This window comes from Setaria viridis, chromosome 9 (assembly GCF_005286985.2).
Source record: "Setaria viridis chromosome 9, Setaria_viridis_v4.0, whole genome shotgun sequence".
In the NCBI taxonomy this organism is placed as follows: Eukaryota; Viridiplantae; Streptophyta; class Magnoliopsida; order Poales; family Poaceae; genus Setaria; species Setaria viridis.
The window spans coordinates 51,100,069-51,118,247 of record NC_048271.2 but is presented as its reverse complement, the minus strand read 5'-3'; the positions used below and the strand labels follow the sequence as shown (position 1 = coordinate 51,118,247).

The following is an 18,179-nucleotide window of genomic DNA, read 5'->3' as shown; positions in this document are numbered from 1 at the left end:
TCTTTCTCCTTCGGACCCCAAGCTCATTTTCTCCGAAATGACTCCCTTGTTCACGGTGATTGTTGTAAGATTCGAATGGGGTAAGCATGCTGATGCAGCCGTTTCCCTGTGCCTTATTGAAGTCTTGATCATGCAGACAACTAGACACAGCCTAGGCAGGTCACGCACAAACGTCAAAACGTGCACAGAGATCCGGACCAAACCCACACCAATCCAACCGGAATCTGTCGGCCTGCTCGTTCCCATCCAGCTACCTGACATCTCCCTGCCGGTGCCATTTCCTACTGCCCGTTCGTTCTGCAGTGCAGACGGTGAAGCAACAACACGATCTGTTTTGTTTTGCTTCTCAAGCTTACCCCAGCACAGGCTGTCGTCATCCTCCACCACTAGCGCCGTAGGGTTCAGAGGCCCCCACGGAGCACTCCTCTGTTATCTCGTTATTGCAGGTGGTGGTGCCGTGGTGCTGCTGTGCCCCAGCGTTGATCAATCGAATTATTCACCTGCCTTGCCTTGTGCGTCGTCTGCGTCACTGCACTGATGAGGCACTGAGCTGCCCGGCCTGAACCAGTGCCCCGCCCCGGCCGGCCTTTTTCTCCGGGCAAGGGTTGGGTTTGCATGATGCGTCACGCCACGGGACAGGCGCACGGCATAGCGGGCAGAGCATGGGCAGTGCAGCTGCAGCCAGTGCTTGCGCTGGGCATGGCAATGCGCGTCGCGTCGCGGTTCGCCATGGCATGATGGGTACATGGCGCTCGCGGGTGCGCCCACAGAGACCCACCGCAGCTGCTGCGTGCGATCATTTCAGCGCATCCTTTCCTCCCCCTGATCAGTGTGATCACACATCAGGCCCAGAAGCCAGTTGTTTGTTGTGTGTGTCCAGCCTACGGGTCCAGGTCCAGGATATGATGCGCCCGTGGTTTTTGTGCGTCGGAGATCGCCGAGGATCTGAAGTTTTGGTCTTTTGGAAAGAAAGATATGAGGTTGTTGGAGCGTCATGAAACACAGCAGTAGCAGAGAGCAGGGAAGTGATGGGAAAACTCACGTCCGTACACGCGCTCTGGCGCTGAGGTCGCCCCCGGGAGAGACAAACGGGCTCTCCCTGACACTGGGCCACTGGGCTCGCAGCTTACGCGTGATTCTCCCGTGCAAGGAAACGCATGCAGGAGCAGGCACTCGGGCGGTCGTTGCGCCAAGCTTTCAATGCGCACTTATGATGGCGAGATGCGGGCAGAGGGCATCATGGGATTCGTATCCGCTCCTCCTCTAGTCCTCTGCACCTCGCCGTGGTCATCGACGAAAAGCAAGCAGAGGCAGCAGAAGGCACCGTGTTCGTCTTCCACGAATCCACGGTCGATCGATGCGGCTCGCGTTGGCAAATCAAAATGCTTCAGAAAGAAAGCACTCAGGAGAATAAAGCTACTATGCCTGGTGGAGTCCCTGGCGTTGAGCGTTGTTACTGGAGCGCCGTACTATGATACTATCTCAGTATCTCTGGTGGAGCCTTTTTGGCTTTTCTGTACAGGGAAAAAATCGTCCAAAGACCAGTGTTCCTCGTCCGAAAATCCCAGGCTCGAAGCACGCACTCTGTACTGACCGCACGACGGATTAGCGATGCCAAAGCCGCTAAAAGGCGATCCAGATCCCGCTGTGGAGCGCTCATGCATGCAGAACGTGCGGGCATGATGATTGACTGGTGGCAACAACACGTACGAGCTCATGATGGTGCTCAAAGCTCAGGCGCTCAGGCTCAGCTCAGCATGGCTGACGATCGATCCACGGCCGAACCATGGCCCATCCATGCATCGATCCCAGTAATCACGCGACAAAACAAGGGAAGCTACGAGGGAAAACGGGGTTTATAGTTAACTAGGGCGCGCGGCCTCGTCCTTTGGGCGCCTCAAAACCCGGCCGGGCGCGTCTAGAAACCGGCAGCCAGGCCGGCGGTGGACGACGGGCGGGCTGGGCTGCCTTTTCCACTGTGCGATGCACAAGCACTACTACGCGCTGCACCTGCATGCATGCCCGTCTTTTGCGTGCGAGTGGGTAGAGAGAGAAACCGATAGCTAGGATGAGAGAGAAGCAATGGAGACCGAGACGGGAGAGGCGAAAAGGAGGTAAAACCGTAAAAGTACAGGGAGGGCGGATGGGGCATAGTGCTGCTGCTGCTGCTGCTGTTGTGCTTTGCTGCTGCTCGATCTCGAGTTCACCTACGTACGGGAAAAGGGGAAAAGAGGATGGGAGGGACGCAGCAGCAGGACGTTGGCAGGGGCAGCGGCTGCTTCGTGAAGCGCAACATCATAATAAGTTGTCGCGGGCAGAGCGAGCACGGCACGCCTCCCTTCCCCCCTCCTCCTCAAAAGCGCCGCGCCCCCAGAGCCGGAGTAGTAGACGACTAGGAGAGGAGACGAGGGCTAGCCGGCCGGCCCATCATCATCATGATCTTAGACTTGGAACCAGCAGGAGGCCGCGCGGCCGCAGTAACCACAGGCACCACGAAGCTACGACCGGCTACGGCGGCCTCGCCTCCTCTCGCCGCATGCCACATTGCCTGCTGGCTGTTGCCCGGCCCAGCCCTACCGTTCCCGGCTACGGGATGTAGTGTCTACTAGTGTGAGTAGTCTTTGACATCGTATGCTAGCTAGTGCTACGCTCATCTACCCTGCTGCAGTGCTGTGTGCTGCCTCTTTTCTGGCGGGCTGTGCTACGTATTCCCGCTACGTGCTGCCTAATGCTACATCTAATCTAATAATACGCCAGGCAACCATGCGTGCCCGGGTCCAGCCTCCCCCGGGCGCCTAGACGGAGACAGCGACACCGTTCGCCGGTGAGGCCGCACAAGCAAGGCAGCAGAGGCCGCCGTTGGAAGGGTGCATGCACGCACACGCAGCCCGCCCATCCACCGGAAAAGAAAAGCCGTGGGCACATGCAAACGCACAGACGAGTATGCACCTTCGCGTTAATTAAGCACATGACACGCGAACGCGCCCGGATTTTCACGGATCCCATCCGTCCATATGCAACGGAAAACCCCACCTGGTCGACGAGCCGCCCACCGAACCCAAACCCAGCGATAGCTCCCCGCCCCTGCTGCACGCCGCGCCGCGTGCAACCCTCGCCTCGCTTTGCGGCGACGTCGGCCTGCCGTCACGGGTCACACGCGTCACCGGCCTGCACCAAAGAGCCCGGGCCGGGGCGCCGGCCAAGCCACCAAAAGGAGGCGGAGCCCGGGGGAGGGGGATCAGAAGCTACTGCCCGGCCGGGCGCTTTCGCTCGGGGGCCGGGCGCGAGCGTGGGCAAAAGCCCCTCGCCCTCCGGGCTTAAAATAAAACAGTGACAGTACAGGGCGGGTGGAATACATGAAAGGCGACCTAGCTTTATTATCAGTCAGAGGCATGCATGCACGCACGCCAGTTTTTTTTAACGATCGGGGATGATGATGATGATTAAGGCCTTGACGTCCCTGGTTTTGTGTCGTCCGGAGCCTGCTTAGCCGAAAAGGCGGTAGCTTTATTAGCCTGAGCTGATTTTTAGCGGGCGGGCGCCTTTTCGATCCCTAGCTCTTGTTGTTCCATGCCCGTACTACCCTTTGCATTGCATGTGTTCTTCCGTTTCTTGGAGGGAATATACTTGCTTTTTTGCAACGTTGTCTTTCTTTCTCTCTCCTTTGTTTTTGTGAAGATGCAATGTTGTTTTTCAATAAAATATGGATTCTTTTCGATAAAGAGTAAAATATGGATAAAACATTGTAAAGATAATATTTCATAAAGAAAATAGAAAATAAAATACTATCAAATGGACCGGGCTCAGGCCCAGGGTTTCAACCCCAGATCCCGCTCGGCCCGGCCCGGGGTTTGAACTGATCTTGTGGGCCAGGCAGGCAAAGGAGGAGACGAGTGCACGGCTACTCCTCTGCGCATTCCATTCCATGGCCTGTAGCGTGCAGCTGGAAAGACGGAGACCCGCACTGTAGCATCCGAACGTATCGCGGAAAAAGGGCAGTGGGGGAGAAGAAAAAGGGCACGAGCGCCACGGCCGGCCGGCCACCCTGCGGCAGGAAGGACTCCGCGCAGGACCGCGCGCGGCTAGAGAGAGAGAGAAGGCGAGCTTTCTATTCCCTCTTCAAAGCGCCGCGCCGCTCAGCGAGCGAACCAGTAACGAGAGCGAACAGACCAGCAAAGGCAGACGGGGGTAGCAAAGGCGAGCAGGAAAGCCTTCCGCCAAAGCACCCGCTGCTCCCTCGCTCGCTGTTTGCTAGCTGCTGCTTCTTGGCTTCTTGCGGTGAGGCTCTTCTTGCCCCTTTCTTCTCCGCCGATCTCCTCTCGCTTTTCTCTTTTCTTTCGCTGTTGGATGTTGCGTCACCTCACTAGCTTAGCCTGACTGCTTGAGAAGTTGAGATAGAGAGAGAGAGGGTGTGGCCGGCATGGGTGCTCGAGAAGAGGGAGGCATGCTGGGGGCCGCCTCTTGAGTCCAGCAGCGCTGCCATTGGAGGGGGAGAAGGACACCTGCAAGACTGAGGTCTGCCCGTTGCCCTCGCCACCGTCTTTTTCCCCATCCCAACACCGGAGGACGAGCACAAGCGCAAGCAGGGGCGGCAGAGCGACAGCCGCATGTGCACGCGACCGGCGCATGCACACCCTTGCGTGGCCGCATCTGGGGCGCACTCCCCGTCCCCGTCTTCCCGAGCCGGTACGTCGTCCTTGGGTGGCTCCATTGCTCGGGGGCCGACGAGGGAAGTCTTTTTTTCTCGGGGTGGGTCTCACACTGTTCCTCTTTCTCGGGTCATGCCTGATGCTGGCCCTCTGCTTTGCCTTTGTTCTTGCGTGCCTTGTTGGGTACCCTGTTTTGTTGCCTTCCCTCTGGTTTGCTATAAACCCTTGATGCCGCCCACATGCCGCCTCATGGCTCTCACATTGTTGATGGCCTCCTGATCCTTCTTTTTTATGGTTTCCTCCGTCCCCGGCCCTCTCCCCACACGTATTTGTGTAGCGTCTCTCTCTCTCTCTCTCTCTCTTTCTCCCTCGTCATCTGATCTCGGCAGCACAAAACTCTGAGATCTTGGCGTGCTGGTGATAAGATTCTCCCGCACAAGCACGGACCGGAGTGAGCAAGTGGTTCTTGGTCTCTCCATTGCCTCCCCCATATCGCATTTAAAATAGATGCTCGATGTCTCCTGCCTCAACCAGTTCAGAGCACCACTAACGTTTGTTTTTGCCGTTGCTGCTGCAGAGATCGCTGAGAGAGAGCGAGAGAGGGGATCATACTTGGGGAATGGTGTGGCGAGGAATGTGGACTAGTTGTTTACTCTGATAATGCATTGGGCACAAGATCCTCTGTGAATCTTGGCATTTTTTAGAGCAAGTGCAGTGAAGAAAACTGGAGGGCTGAAGGAATTATACTAATCTTTTCCTGGATCAAGAAGGACAGGCAATTAACAAGTAGCAGGGGGAGGTGGGGGTGTGTCAGCTTTGTGCTTTGTGGGTGTCCCTCCTCTGGTTCACTGCCCCCTCTCCACTCCATATAGTTTACTCCTCCTGAGGCGCTTGTGCTCCTCCCCTTCTGGCCTCACTGCCTACGATAGCAGGGCTGCAGGGGCACCGGCCGCATAGGTTGGGGTTGGAGTGTGCTTGAAGCAGGAGTTGCTGTTGCTGCATTGGAACCGATCCCATTATTTGTTTGTTTTCGTTGTACGAGCGATCTCCTGGCCGGCTCCGGCACGTTGTAATATTCGGTCTTCTCGGCGCAGCAACTTGTTCTTGTACCGCTGCTCTGCTCTGAGCCGTTTGCCGTTGCTGCTGTGGACAAGCATGGGATAGTGGTGCTGTGCTGTGGCAGTTCTTGCTTCTTACAAGTGTTGGTGGTGGTGTTGGGTGCTCACTGTGCCTGCATTGGTCTAGAGCGGAAGCTGTGGGCCTCTTCTTCCGTGTTTCAAGATGAAGTTCATGAAGCTTGGATCGAATCCGGATACCTTTCAGGGTGATGGGAATGAAGTCAGGTGACTGATCGATTCTTTTGCTTGTTCTTCTACCTTGTTTCTTTGGTGGCCCCTTCCTCTGACTTCTTTTACTATTATTTTCACTTCTAAATGATCTCATTTGTTGGGTTTTTGGCACCTGACACTGTAGGTTTATGCTTCAGTTTGTTCTCTGAAAGTGTGTTTATTTATTTATTTTATTTTATTGAACAAATAAAGTGCAGTTCGTCACTTTGAAATCTAATACAGTTGGAATATTGTACGTGAACTTGTAGAACCCATAAAAAGTGTTAATGTTTCACTAGTTTTAGGCCCCTTGAGTGCTCATGCTATCTAACAGCGGAATCTAGTATGAATAATTGTTTGTATGCTGTCTGTCATCATTTATGCATACTTGTTGAATCCACTCAGATATTCCAACATAGACTTGCATGATGCATGCCCAATGTGGTCTGCTAACGCGTTGGTTAGAGAGGAAGGTTTACGATTTTCTAAGGTGGTATAAAGGTACAGCTGCATGATACGAGGAAAAGATTAAAGAGAACAATACTTTTCAGGAAAAAAAACATAGTCATGTAACTACAGAAAGGAACAAATACATAGAGCAACTAAAAGCCAGGAACTGATTTTAGCTCCTTTTAGAGTTTAAGGCCAACATGCTCCATGATTTTTAATTAGTACTAGAAATTGGCTTATTCTTGTATAAAGGTCTGTTTGCATTAGCATTCTTTATTTATTAATTCACTTTGCTAAATGCTTAGTCGGATACTTCTTTTCAGTTTAGAATGACAGCATAGAATAGTATTCTCAGTTTATAAAGTTGGGTACTGCTTCAGTCGGATGCTAACCTAAAATGCAATGCCATAAGTCTCCATTGTTTTTCCTAGATTTGTGTATAAAATAGTAATAATTAACTTTCATCCAACACTATGCCTGATCTTCTACCATATGCAACACCATAGGTCTCCTTTCCTTTACCTGAGTATGAATCCAAAAGCTGTCTTTCCCTTACTAAGCACCAAGTGCTCTTTCCTGTATTCCTGTTATTTGCGGCTCCTTTACTTATGAAAACTATGTATCCTTGCAGTATTGTGGCATCTGAATTGGTGAGCGACATCACTGTTCGTATTGGGACTACAAAGTTTTACCTTCACAAGGTAAATGATATGTTATTTTCATTCATTTGACGTTAAAAGCTGCTTTGTGAGACTATATATGGTAGAAGGTGCATGTGCTTTGGAGATCAAGGTCTGTTTTGTGTAGTTTGACATTTTCAAACCAAAATGGTCTCTATGCTAGAATTCTTGTGGACACCTGCTTTACTTATTTTTCTGTCATATGTCGTTTGGTTGATGTTTTCTCACTCTTGTGGATGGGTTTTACATATCAGTGACTTAAGTAATTTCTTGGTTGTGATTATGCATCTCCACAATCACTTGAGTAGTTGAGTCTGCGGTTTTATCAGTGTTTTTCTGACTTACATTTTCCATTCATACAGTTTCCACTCTTGTCCAAGTGTGCTCGCTTTCAAAAGTTGATCCCAACCACTGGTGATGAAAATATTGACATACAAATCCATGACATTCCTGGTGGTGCAAAGGCTTTTGAGATCTGTGCCAAGTTTTGCTATGGCATGATAGTCACACTCAATGCCTACAATGTGATTGCTGCACGCTGTGCTGCAGAGTACTTGGAGATGAATGAGACTGTTGACAAGGGCAATCTGATCTACAAGATTGATGTCTTCCTCAGCTCAAGCATATTTCGGAGCTGGAAAGACTCTATTATTGTTCTTGGGACAACAAAGGCTCATTTGCCTTGGGCAGAGGATCTTAAGTTGGTTAGCCACTGCATTGATTCTGTTGCTTCAAAAGCCTCTATTGACGTTTCAAAGGTCGAATGGTCATACACGTACAATCGAAAGAAGCTCCCAACTGAGAGTGGCAATGATTCTCCCTGGAATGGAGTCAAACAGCAGCAGTTAGTTCCAAAGGATTGGTGGGTTGAAGATCTGACTGATCTTGACATTGATGCCTACAAGCAAGTCATAACAGCAATCAAAGCCAAATGTATGGTGTCCAAGGATGTTATTGGTGAGGCAATCAAAGCCTATACTTACAAGAAGCTTCCATCATTGAGCAAGGTATCAATGATCCATGGTGATGCAAAGGTTCGGGCAATGCTAGTTACCATCACATGCCTGTTGCCATCTGAGAAAGGTTCAGTCTCATGCAGCTTCCTTTTAAAGCTACTGAAGGCAACAAATCTGCTGAAGTGTGGAGAGATGTGCAGGAAAGAGCTTATGAAGCGTATTGCCCGACAACTGGAAGAAGCATCAGTGTCTGATCTTCTGATCCCTACAGTGGACGGTGATACCACTGTTTATGACATTGACCTGATTCTTAGCATTGTTGAGGAATTTGTCAGACAAGATTCTAAGCATGCCCAGAAGCATAATGGTGGGGAAGTGAATGATCATGTTTCAGCTCCTAGTGCATCAATGATTACGGTGGCCAAAATTGTCGATGGATATCTTGCAGAGGTTGCAAAGGACCCAAACATACCTGTTTATAAGTTTTTCAGTCTAGCTGAGACAGTTTCAGGCAATTCAAGGCCAGTTCATGATGGGCTATACCGTGCCATTGATATGTATCTGAAGGTATTGTTACAACTACCAATTTAAATTTTATGACCACTATGAGAAACTTCATATACATAGTGAGTTGCTTTATTATGCTAATTACTTCAAAATATACTCCTGATGCATATTGGATAGTACCGGTTTTTGTCATTGTTAAATTTCTTCAAGTGCATGACTATTACTAGTATGTCATGGGGATTAAGATACACAGTCTATTTCTCTTGATTCTAGAAAAAAATGTGGAGTTAACATATTTCTCTTAAATTTTGTGCAGGAGCACCCAAGCTTGGGCAAGAGCGATAAGAAGAGGCTCTGCGCCCTCATGGACTGCAAGAAGCTGTCGCCTGATGCATGTGCTCATGCTGTGCAGAACGAGCGCCTACCTCTGAGGATTGTGGTGCAGGTTCTATACCACGAGCAGACAAGGGCTTCTGCAGCAGCCACCATCCGAGCTGACAGCATCGGCATTGGTTCCTACGAGAGCTCAAGATCAGGTGCCACAACGAACACTGAAGACGAGTGGGACGGAGTCATGGCCGTGGAAGACCTCAGCCTGTCCAAGACCACAAAGCTCGACAAATGTGACACCGCTGGTACTGACGCTGAGAAGAACCATGGAGGCAACAAAGCGGCCAATAGCAGGGCGAAAGGCGGTGCAACGCCGAAGAAGGCGCTGGGGAAGATGATGTCGAGCAAAGGACAGGCTGGGGAGCGCAGCAGCTCGGATTCATCTGACAGCGCCATCTTGCCAAGACAGGAGCACCCCAAGAGGACTCCCGCAAGGAGTACCACCAAGTCGGCAGCCGCGTAGCTGCAGCCTTCGCTGAATGAAAGCTTCAGGAGGCACTAGGTTTTAGCAGTCGTCTGTTCTTTCTTATGAATGTTGCATAGAAGCAAGGACTGATGTTTTTACACGTCTTTAGGGATGTTATAATGCCAGGTCTGTTCTTAGGTTGTGTTGGTAGAGTGTAGGCTTGCCATGAAACCTGTGAAATCTGGGGGTTCTATGTGAGGTCTTATGTGAACTCGAAGTAGTGTTATAAGAAGCCTACTTTGTTAGAGTTGAAGGATAACTGTTCTGCAGCTCTGCGTTCTTGCGTTCCATTCTTATATCTGCCCGATAGTTTGAAAACAGTAACTTTTTGCTGGACTAAACCTTTGCGGCTTTGCCGACTTGTAAAGTCATCGGATCGACGTCTGAACTATCCAGATCACACAGAATGGCATCCTATTCAGATTCAGGCACCGAATACCCAGGTCTCACAGGAAGCACATGAGCTAGGCCAACAATAATGGCTGCGTATTAGTGTAGCTCAACAGATTTGAAGGGATGAGGTGGAATCGCTCTATGATTATCATCAATCGTCATCATATGATCGAGTTGAGATCAAAAGGGTAAACTTGTGCAGGAATCCTGTAACAAAAAATGGCGCTTGGCATCTGCTAACTTGAAATATCAGCCCGGGGCCCGGCCCACGAATCCGTGCTGGATCATGGCAACGCTAGCAGTCGAATCCATGATCAAAACGGCACAGGCAAATCTTTTCTACGCATCTGCAATGTCTCAACTCTCTTAAGTAAAGCTTAAAGGCAAATAATCCTGCATGGTCTGGTCTCCAACAGGTAAGCACGAACACCAGGGCAATCGCGGGTGATAGAGGCCGGACCGGGGTCCGGGGAAGCCTGAATTATCAAGGCACAATGATGATCACTGGCCAGGCGTCTCCTGAGAGGCTGAGACAGAGCAGTTCAGCAAGATCTTGGCACTCCGAGGACAGATCTAGCCTAAGGTACCGCCTACCAGCACTGCGGTTGTGCAATGTGGCGGCAAGGCAAAAGGGCATGAAGTTACACGGAACAAAATCCCAAGCCTTTTTGGCTTTCGATCGTGCGGGGCAGGTATGCCTGGGCAGCTGGACCATCGCATATTCGCATGGTTCACCTGTTCAGGGTCAAACACGCAGTGATGCCTGCACGGTTCTCGTCGTCGGTTTCGGCAGCGTCCTCGGTCCAAAAGACAAGGAAAAGGGATCAGCTCAGGCAGTCAGAGGAACGGAGACGGAGACCAGGAAGGAGTTCATGGTGCCTCGGGTCTCTGGCGGGGCCACGCCAAGGTTCGCCCAGCTTGGGGACAGGCGACCAGGCGTACAGCCTAGCCAGCTACAGTTACCCTGACTAGCCACGCGAAGTGGGCGAGGCAGACCGGATTTGTCTTCGGCGGAGAACGGTGTGGATCCGGCCATCCGGGGACAGAGTGGAGGAAAGGTCGTGCCCTTTGTCTCACCGCTGTCGAGGCAAGGCGGCAGCAAGGGACGACCAGGCCACCAGCAGGGCACCGCACCTTGGGGGTCTTTCTGGCCTGTCGAGTCAACACGACGTGTCTCCGCGTCGCGTCCAATTGCCTGGGCGGCCAGCAGAGCAGGGGATCTCCGATCTCGTTTCAACTTTCAAACGGCGCCATGATGGTGTATCGGTATAGCACCACATCGCATCACGTGGTGGGGGTGAGGTACGTACGCTGAGGTGCCACGACGAGGGCCTGCTTTGGCGCGTGCTGAACTGCGGATCCACGTCCAGGCAAGCAAACGTGTCGAATGACCACCAGTTGACTCGAGGAGCAGCGATAAGTGGCGGAGACGCCGAGCAATGACAGCGTTCGTCGAAACTAGAAAGGCAACTTAACCTCTTATCGGGGTGGAAACCACTCAAACGTTGGCATGCTGCCGCGTAATGATTCTTTTCCAGAAAGAGCTGATCCCGAATTTTATTACTATTAGGAGCAACGAAATTCGAGGTCATGTAGATTTTAACCATATTAACACTATTTCCTCCGAGACGGCTCTGACTTCTAGAGAACTTTTAAGAATTATTTCTTACAGTTACAAAAATTGTATATTCAAATAAACTAAAAGTCAGAGAAGCTGAAACCCTGCAAAAAGAGCCCTTACCTACGGCGGACACTACTATCCCTCAACCAAAATTTTGGACATTACTTGTAGATCATTACAGCAAGTCTTCAGGTTAGTCAACAAAAATATTCGCAAAAAAAAAAGTTAGTCAACAAAAATATTGGTGGATCAATACTCGTTTAAGCATTTCAGTTTATGTATAAGAGATGGTTATGCATATGTCATGCAGAGATAAGAAAGTCAGCCAGTCACCGTACTCCGTACGTAAAAATCCCAAGCCTGTCAACGAAAGAAAGCAAATCTCTCCTTCTATTCATCAGGTGCCTATGAGAAAGTGGCGACCGGTCGAGGACGCCTTGTCAGGCTCGCACGACCATGTTCATCCGCGTCCGGTCAGGTTGTCTGGCAAAAAGGAGTTCGACGTACCAGTCAGCGCGTCCGCCCCGGCCCCTTCGTGGCCTCGTCAACGAATCCGGATGGACACGGAGTGGTCAGGTCAAGCCCCGATAAAAACCGGCGCCGTTACGTGGCCGTGCACCCGCCGACCCGCGCCACTGCACGATGGATAGTTTTCTTCCTGATCGACCCCCAATATCGGAAAGCAATCGTACCTGCCGGCGATCACCACCACGGCGCTCCAAAGCGAGGCCAAAACGTCGCCGTCTTCCGCGCACGCTTGGACTCCACCACGCCGTCTCGCGCGCGGGCCATGCATTCCTCGCCGACACGTCGGCTGCGCGGCTCAATCCCGACGGGTACTCGGCAGCTCTGCTCTCCCGCGATCGCCACGAACGGAAGTGCCTGGGATTGCCGGCCGATAGTGCGGCCGGATCCACAGCCGGGAAGTGGTGGTGGCATGTGGCTGCTCGGTTTGGCCGGATGCGTCACGGAAAACAGTTTGATGAGGATTGCTCAAAATAACAGTTTGATGAGGCGGTTGCGGTAGACCAGTCAGTGCGACCGGCCAGATACAGGGTCTTGGCAGGTACGTATGTCCCTCTTTGATACGGAGGCTCAATACGGCTGAGTCCTATCTACATATTTGATGTGACAGGAATTAAATTTGTCTCTATAACCAAACACCTCTAAGCTGCACTGGCTTTTCAGAAAAAGCTTAGCACGAAATGTTCATCTCACTAGATTAGTAGAAACCCACCAAAATCAAATCACGATCCAATCGTCATCCTCATCCTCATCCTCCATAGACGATCGAGCGTGCGCTACCAACGGTGACGTGATGAACAACCGCCGGCGGCGGCGTAAACAATGTTCACCGACCGCTCTGACAACAAGGCCGGCCGGGGCAAAAAGGAAGGCCGATGCCGGCCGTGCTCTCATCGACTCATCACATTTGGACACCACACCCCTTGGGCCCCATTGCAAGATCACTAATTCACTACAGGGATCACCAAGGAAATCAGTGTCTCGCAAGGCCATGACCAATTCTGGTCTTGTTCAGAGCACTTCTATATATGGGCACATCTATCCACTTCTCCAAATCAGAGAGATGCTCTGCCCGTTGCATAAATCATATGTGTGCGTGCATACTCGGAAATCCTTATCCACTGATGTGTCTCGGATTAATGCGGTCTACGTTTCGGAGAGAGACGGACCCCGAGAAAGAACAGGATAGATAGAGAGAGATCAACCACGAGGCCGGCTTGTCGGCCGGCGGATAGCTCGGCGAACCTAGCTGGCTAGCTAGAGCGTCAGGAAAGGCATGGTCTCAGAGGAAAGTGTGCAAGTCTCAGAGGCACATGCCTTTCCTAATCGCGTATGCATGTGCCATTTCCTACTGTACAATGGATCACCAGCTCGGAGCACTTATACAAAAGGAGTAGGGCGAGTAGCTCGTGCGTGCGAGCGGCTGATCGATGGATCGGTCACATACTCACATGCACATGTGTCGCGCGTAGCCGCCAGCAATTTGGCGCGAGCACTGGTGCATTTTGGATCGCTGCTTTGTCTCACTGTCTGACCGTCTCCTGCCGTCCGTGTCCTGCTCCTGCAGAGTTCAGAGACGAAACGGCTCGGTCCGGTAGGATTGGCCGTGAGCCCGTGAAGATCATGGGCGAGCTTTTCCAGTTCTCACCGAGCTTCCGCGACTGCATCTGTGTGACTCTGTGCTATCCCGCCGTCGATAATATCATTGAGCCCAGCCGACAGCACTATTGGGTGGTGACAGATCGTTATGCTCAAATTGACTCCCGTTACCTGCAGCGTACGGCATTACACGATCGACGGATCCTTGTGACAGGAACTGGATAGATACATTCGTGCATTGCATACATGGCCCCAATTACCGCCAGTTTTGTTGCATCGCCGTCGCCAGTGTCTGCGCAGTAGGCCTGCTAATGGGTTGAAACCCGTCCCAAACCCACCCCAACCCGCAATAAATTAACTCATTCACCTACCCCACCCCGCTCCATAATTCTATTGTGTAAATCCAACCCAACCCGCCTCACAAATTGATATAACCCGTGGGTTTTGTACATGAACCTATAAATTTATACAAACCTCATGTTCACACTTTAAAATTTTGGAAAAATTGACCGAAATTTGTTGCAGATGAATTAGTTTGACAGTCCGCTACTCTGTGCAAAGCAGTGCGGCTGGACTTATGTGTGGGGCCCGCGTCCAGAGTCGGACCTTAAAATTAAAACCTCACGTTCATACCTTAAAATTTTGGAGAAATTGATCGAAATTTGTTGCAGATGAATTAGTTTGACAGTCCGCTACTCTGTGCAAAGTAGTGTGGCTGGACTTATATGTGGGGCCCGCGTCAAGAGTTGGACCCTAAAATTAAAATCTCACGTTCACACCTTAAAATTTTGGACCAAAATTTGTTGCAGATGAATTAGTTTGACAGTCCGCTACTTTGTGCAAAGTAGTGCGGCTGGACTTATATGTGGGCCCCGCGTCAAGAGTCGGACCCTAAAATTAAAACCTCGCGTTCACACCTTAAAATTTTGGAGAAATTGACCGAAATTTGTTGCAAATGAATTAGTTTGACAGTCCGCTACTCTGTGCAAAGTAGTGCGGCTGGACTTATACGTGGGCCCCGCGTCAAGAGTCGGACCCTAAAATTAAAATCTCGCGTTCACACCTTAAAATTTTGGAAAAATTGACCGAAATTTGTTGCAAATGAATTAGTTTGGCAGTCCGCTATTATGTGCAAAGTAGTGCGGCTGGACTTAAACCATGGCCCCACGTCAAGAGCCGAAACGTGAAAGTTAAACCTATGAATTAAATCCATACAAATTCAAACAAAAAATCACTTTCAACCCGCCCCAACCCGCATTTCTGATATACCCAACCCGTCCCAACCCATTAGATACTAAAACCCATTTTAACCCATTCAAACACACCCCACGTCACAACCCGCCCAATAAAACTCATTTCAACCCGCCCCACTACCAGGCCTACTGCGCAGGGATAGAATGATAGATGGAAAACGAAGTGCCAGATAGTAGAGTGGCCGGAACTGCAAGTCTGCAACCACGCCGCCGATGGCCAAATTGCCCAATTGGCCAATTGGAATCGATGCTCCACCGGCGACAGGTCCAATCATTTGTTCTGCACGCGCTACAAAACAACCAGGACAGTGCACTGCAGCCGAGGCGTCGAGCGCAGCGCCGCCGGCGCCGATCGGTATGCCCACTGGCGTTCGCCGTTACGCGACGCCGCGACAACCCCTCGCTTTTTCTGAACAACATCCACGCCAACGAGGCTACGCAGCACATGCGCCTACTCTCCCACACCGCTGCTGCGCTGCACAGTGCACAACACAAAACGTAGGGCAGCCATGGCGATGGCCAGCAAAAGGGCGGAGGACGACGACGGACGCTAGGTGTCAGCTCGAGCGCCATCAGCCATTATATCACGCATCGATTCGCTCATGATCGTCATCATCACAGCAGGAGTGCAGCACCATCACCGGTGGATCGCAGCAGCGACGGCTCGAAAGGCATGGGGGCGACACGGACGCGGACGTGAGTCAGGAACATATACTCATCGGTGGTTGCAGAGGCATTCATCGGTTGATGCCCTCAATGATACTCGTGGCTGGATTGAAACGATCCCTCGCGACCGCACACTTGTCACGGTGCAAAAAAAAATGCAGAGAAGACAGGCCGGAAAAGGACGAGAATGTATCTACACGATCGATTGCTGATCCTACAAAAAGATAGTCATCCGACGAAATCTCCGCCTTCCAAAACTACAACTATAGACACGAGGTGGCAAAATTTGAAGGCGGAAAAGAAAAAAGATCAAAACTGAAATCCAGTGGCAAAAAAACAGAGCACAAAAGCTCTGCTTGCAAGCGGACGCCGGCTGAGTCACACTCAAACCTCCCTGGGGTCCACGAAGATGGAGCTACCAGGGACCGACCTGGACCAATCCCATCCATCCGCGTGGCCGCCGCCGCCGCCGAGGCGCTTCATGCACCACAGGTCCTCGGCGCAGGACAGGCGGCGCCAGTGCGGGATGCGGGAGCGGAGCGGGTCCATGGCCGCCACCTCCAAGGCCACGGCGGCCGCGGCGCCGCGCGCCATGTTGACGATCGACGCGAACAGCGCCTCCGCGGCCACCGCGGCGTCGCCGCCGTCGCCGCCGAGGCCGTACACGAACCACCCGGCGAACGGGCGGAAGAAGTCCGGCACGGACGGGACGCGGAGCCACTTGGCCACGCGGTCCAGCGCGCGGGTGGCGGCCGCGGCGCCGCGGCGGAGACGGGACGCGCCGCGGACCTCGAGGCGGAACACGCCGCCGCAGTCCCACGCGCTCGCCACCGCCCACGACGCCGGCGGCGAGGACAGGAAGTCCTCCACCCCGCGCCACTCGTAGCCGCCCCCGTCGACGATCGCCAGGAACGTGCCCCGGGAGAGCTGGTTGTCGAGGACGGCGCCGATGTCCGCGGGGAAGAACTCCACGTTCGCGAACCGGCTGCGGTAGAGCCGCTCGGCGTCGCAGGCGCCCAGACGCACGACCGTGGCGCGGCGCGGCGCCCTGAGGCGGTGCGAGTGCACGGGGTGCACAAGGAGCGACGGCGTCCGGAACTTGGAGTAGCCGCAGCGGCCGGTGAAGAGGCGCAGCGACGCCTCGTTGGACTTGTCGGTGGCCATGTACGCGTACTCGGCGCCCATGACCTCGAACCACCGCTCCAGCTGCCGCACCAACAGCCGCGCGATGCCCATCCGCCTGCACGTACGTGAACAAACGCCAAACCAATTAGCTTGCTCTCTTGACAACGCAACAGCAATGATGAGTGATCGAACGATGGATGCTACAATGTCGACAAGTGTCGCGAACATAGAGCAGAGAGGACAGAGCTTGATGAATGATGACACTGAAACAACTAGGATTACCTGTGGGAGGGCGCGACGCGGAGGCCGAGAATGTACCCGACGTTGGCGAAGGCGGGTTCGCCCTGAGGGCAGGCCTTGCCGGTGGCGACGGACTTGACGGTGCCGCGGATGAGGCCGACGATCCGGCTGCCCGGCCCGGACGTCTCAGCTACCTGCCATGTCGAGATCGATGAAACTAACGCGCTGGAAAAAAGCAACCCACTACCAGCAGCGAGAGTTGAAGGCCCGAACAATCAGCGGCTATCGCCCCACAAATAGCTACGTGCAACTGTGTGCAGCGCAATCATAGTATCCGGCCGCGCATTACCTGCCGCGTATACCTATACGTACACACACACACGTACGGTACACCACGTACCAGCATGAGGTGGTGCGGCGAGTGGCGGATGCGCGCGACGGGGTCGCCGAGGAGGTCGGCGTGCAGGGACATCCCGCCGGCCGGGCCGACCTCGCACTCCCTGTCGACGGCCTCCGTGCCGGCTTGGTCCGTCTTGGGGTTGTAGCTCCGGATCACCACCCCTTGCTCCTCCTCCTCCTCCTCGTCTCTCATGGTCATGGTCATGGTCATGGCACCGACGACCGATCGCGTCTTCTACTCCAGCCGTATGATGAAGCCACTAGAGCTCTAGCTAGCTAGTTGCACTACCCTCTCGAGCTCATCGGCAGCCGGGATTGAGCGAGGGATACTGCATACTCCGATCCTACGCATGTAGCACCGTATATATATAGGCAGCCCCACGCAGGCGAGAAAAGGAAAGGCTACTCCTGCGACACTGGCCCCTGCCTTCTAATCTCCCATCCATACGAGCCGGCCGTTCAGGTCTCCCGGCGGTTCAAATGGTAACCCACCCCCTCACGCATATGCGCAGCCCCAGTGCCCCGTGCCGGGCCCTCTTTTAATCGCTCGATGGCTCTCCTGAATCACGTGTGGGGCAGGGCAGGTCGATCAAAGCAAAGCAAAGCAAAAGCAAAACCAAAAGGGCGCATGAGAAGCCTATGACGAGCAAGCGAGGAAAGCAAAAGGGCATGCGGCCGGGCGGCCTGATCCGTGAGATGATCGTTAGCCGTTGCTGGATTTGCCGCCGGCCGGCGATGATGGGTGCGGTAATTAATTGGTGGACGCCCCCGGTGCGGGCGGGAGTGGCGGAGGTGGAGCATATGATTGGCGCGCGGGATTAACTGCGCATTACGTGCCGCTTAAATCTTGGCCTAGTGGCGCCACCAGTGGGCTAATTGCTAAACCATCGCCGCCTCTCTCGTGGTCATCTGGCTCGCTTTCCTCGCTTCAC

The 18,179-nt window shown here is 52.8% G+C and overlaps 2 protein-coding genes across 5 annotated transcripts; one reads left to right on the top strand and one right to left on the bottom strand.

Annotated features, from left to right (window-relative positions):
* Positions 1-3,977: 3,977 nt before the first annotated feature.
* On the top strand, positions 3,978-9,679 carry LOC117838747 (phototropic-responsive NPH3 family protein NPY4). 4 transcript variants are annotated; one of them, XM_034718897.2, is made up of 5 exons: positions 3,978-4,278; positions 5,744-5,992; positions 7,059-7,128; positions 7,470-8,630; positions 8,887-9,679. In XM_034718897.2, the coding sequence occupies exons 2-5, from the start codon at positions 5,931-5,933 to the stop codon at positions 9,421-9,423; spliced, it is 1,830 nt and encodes a 609-aa protein (XP_034574788.1). In that variant the 5' UTR covers positions 3,978-4,278; positions 5,744-5,930; the 3' UTR covers positions 9,424-9,679. The 4 variants fall into 4 exon arrangements, with proteins under 4 accessions (XP_034574788.1, XP_034574786.1, XP_072146903.1 ...); XM_034718895.2 differs by having other exon boundaries at positions 5,227-5,992; XM_034718894.2 differs by lacking the exon at positions 3,978-4,278 and adding an exon at positions 4,822-5,118 and having other exon boundaries at positions 5,227-5,992.
* A 5,984-nt stretch (positions 9,680-15,663) lies between these two features.
* On the bottom strand, positions 15,664-18,110 carry LOC117836647 (probable N-acetyltransferase HLS1). The gene is made up of 3 exons (XM_034716112.2): positions 17,249-18,110; positions 16,891-17,042; positions 15,664-16,723 (listed from the first exon to the last, which is right to left on the bottom strand). The coding sequence occupies exons 1-3, from the start codon at positions 17,456-17,458 to the stop codon at positions 15,868-15,870; spliced, it is 1,218 nt and encodes a 405-aa protein (XP_034572003.1). The 5' UTR covers positions 17,459-18,110; the 3' UTR covers positions 15,664-15,867.
* Between the last annotated feature and the right edge of the window lie 69 nt (positions 18,111-18,179).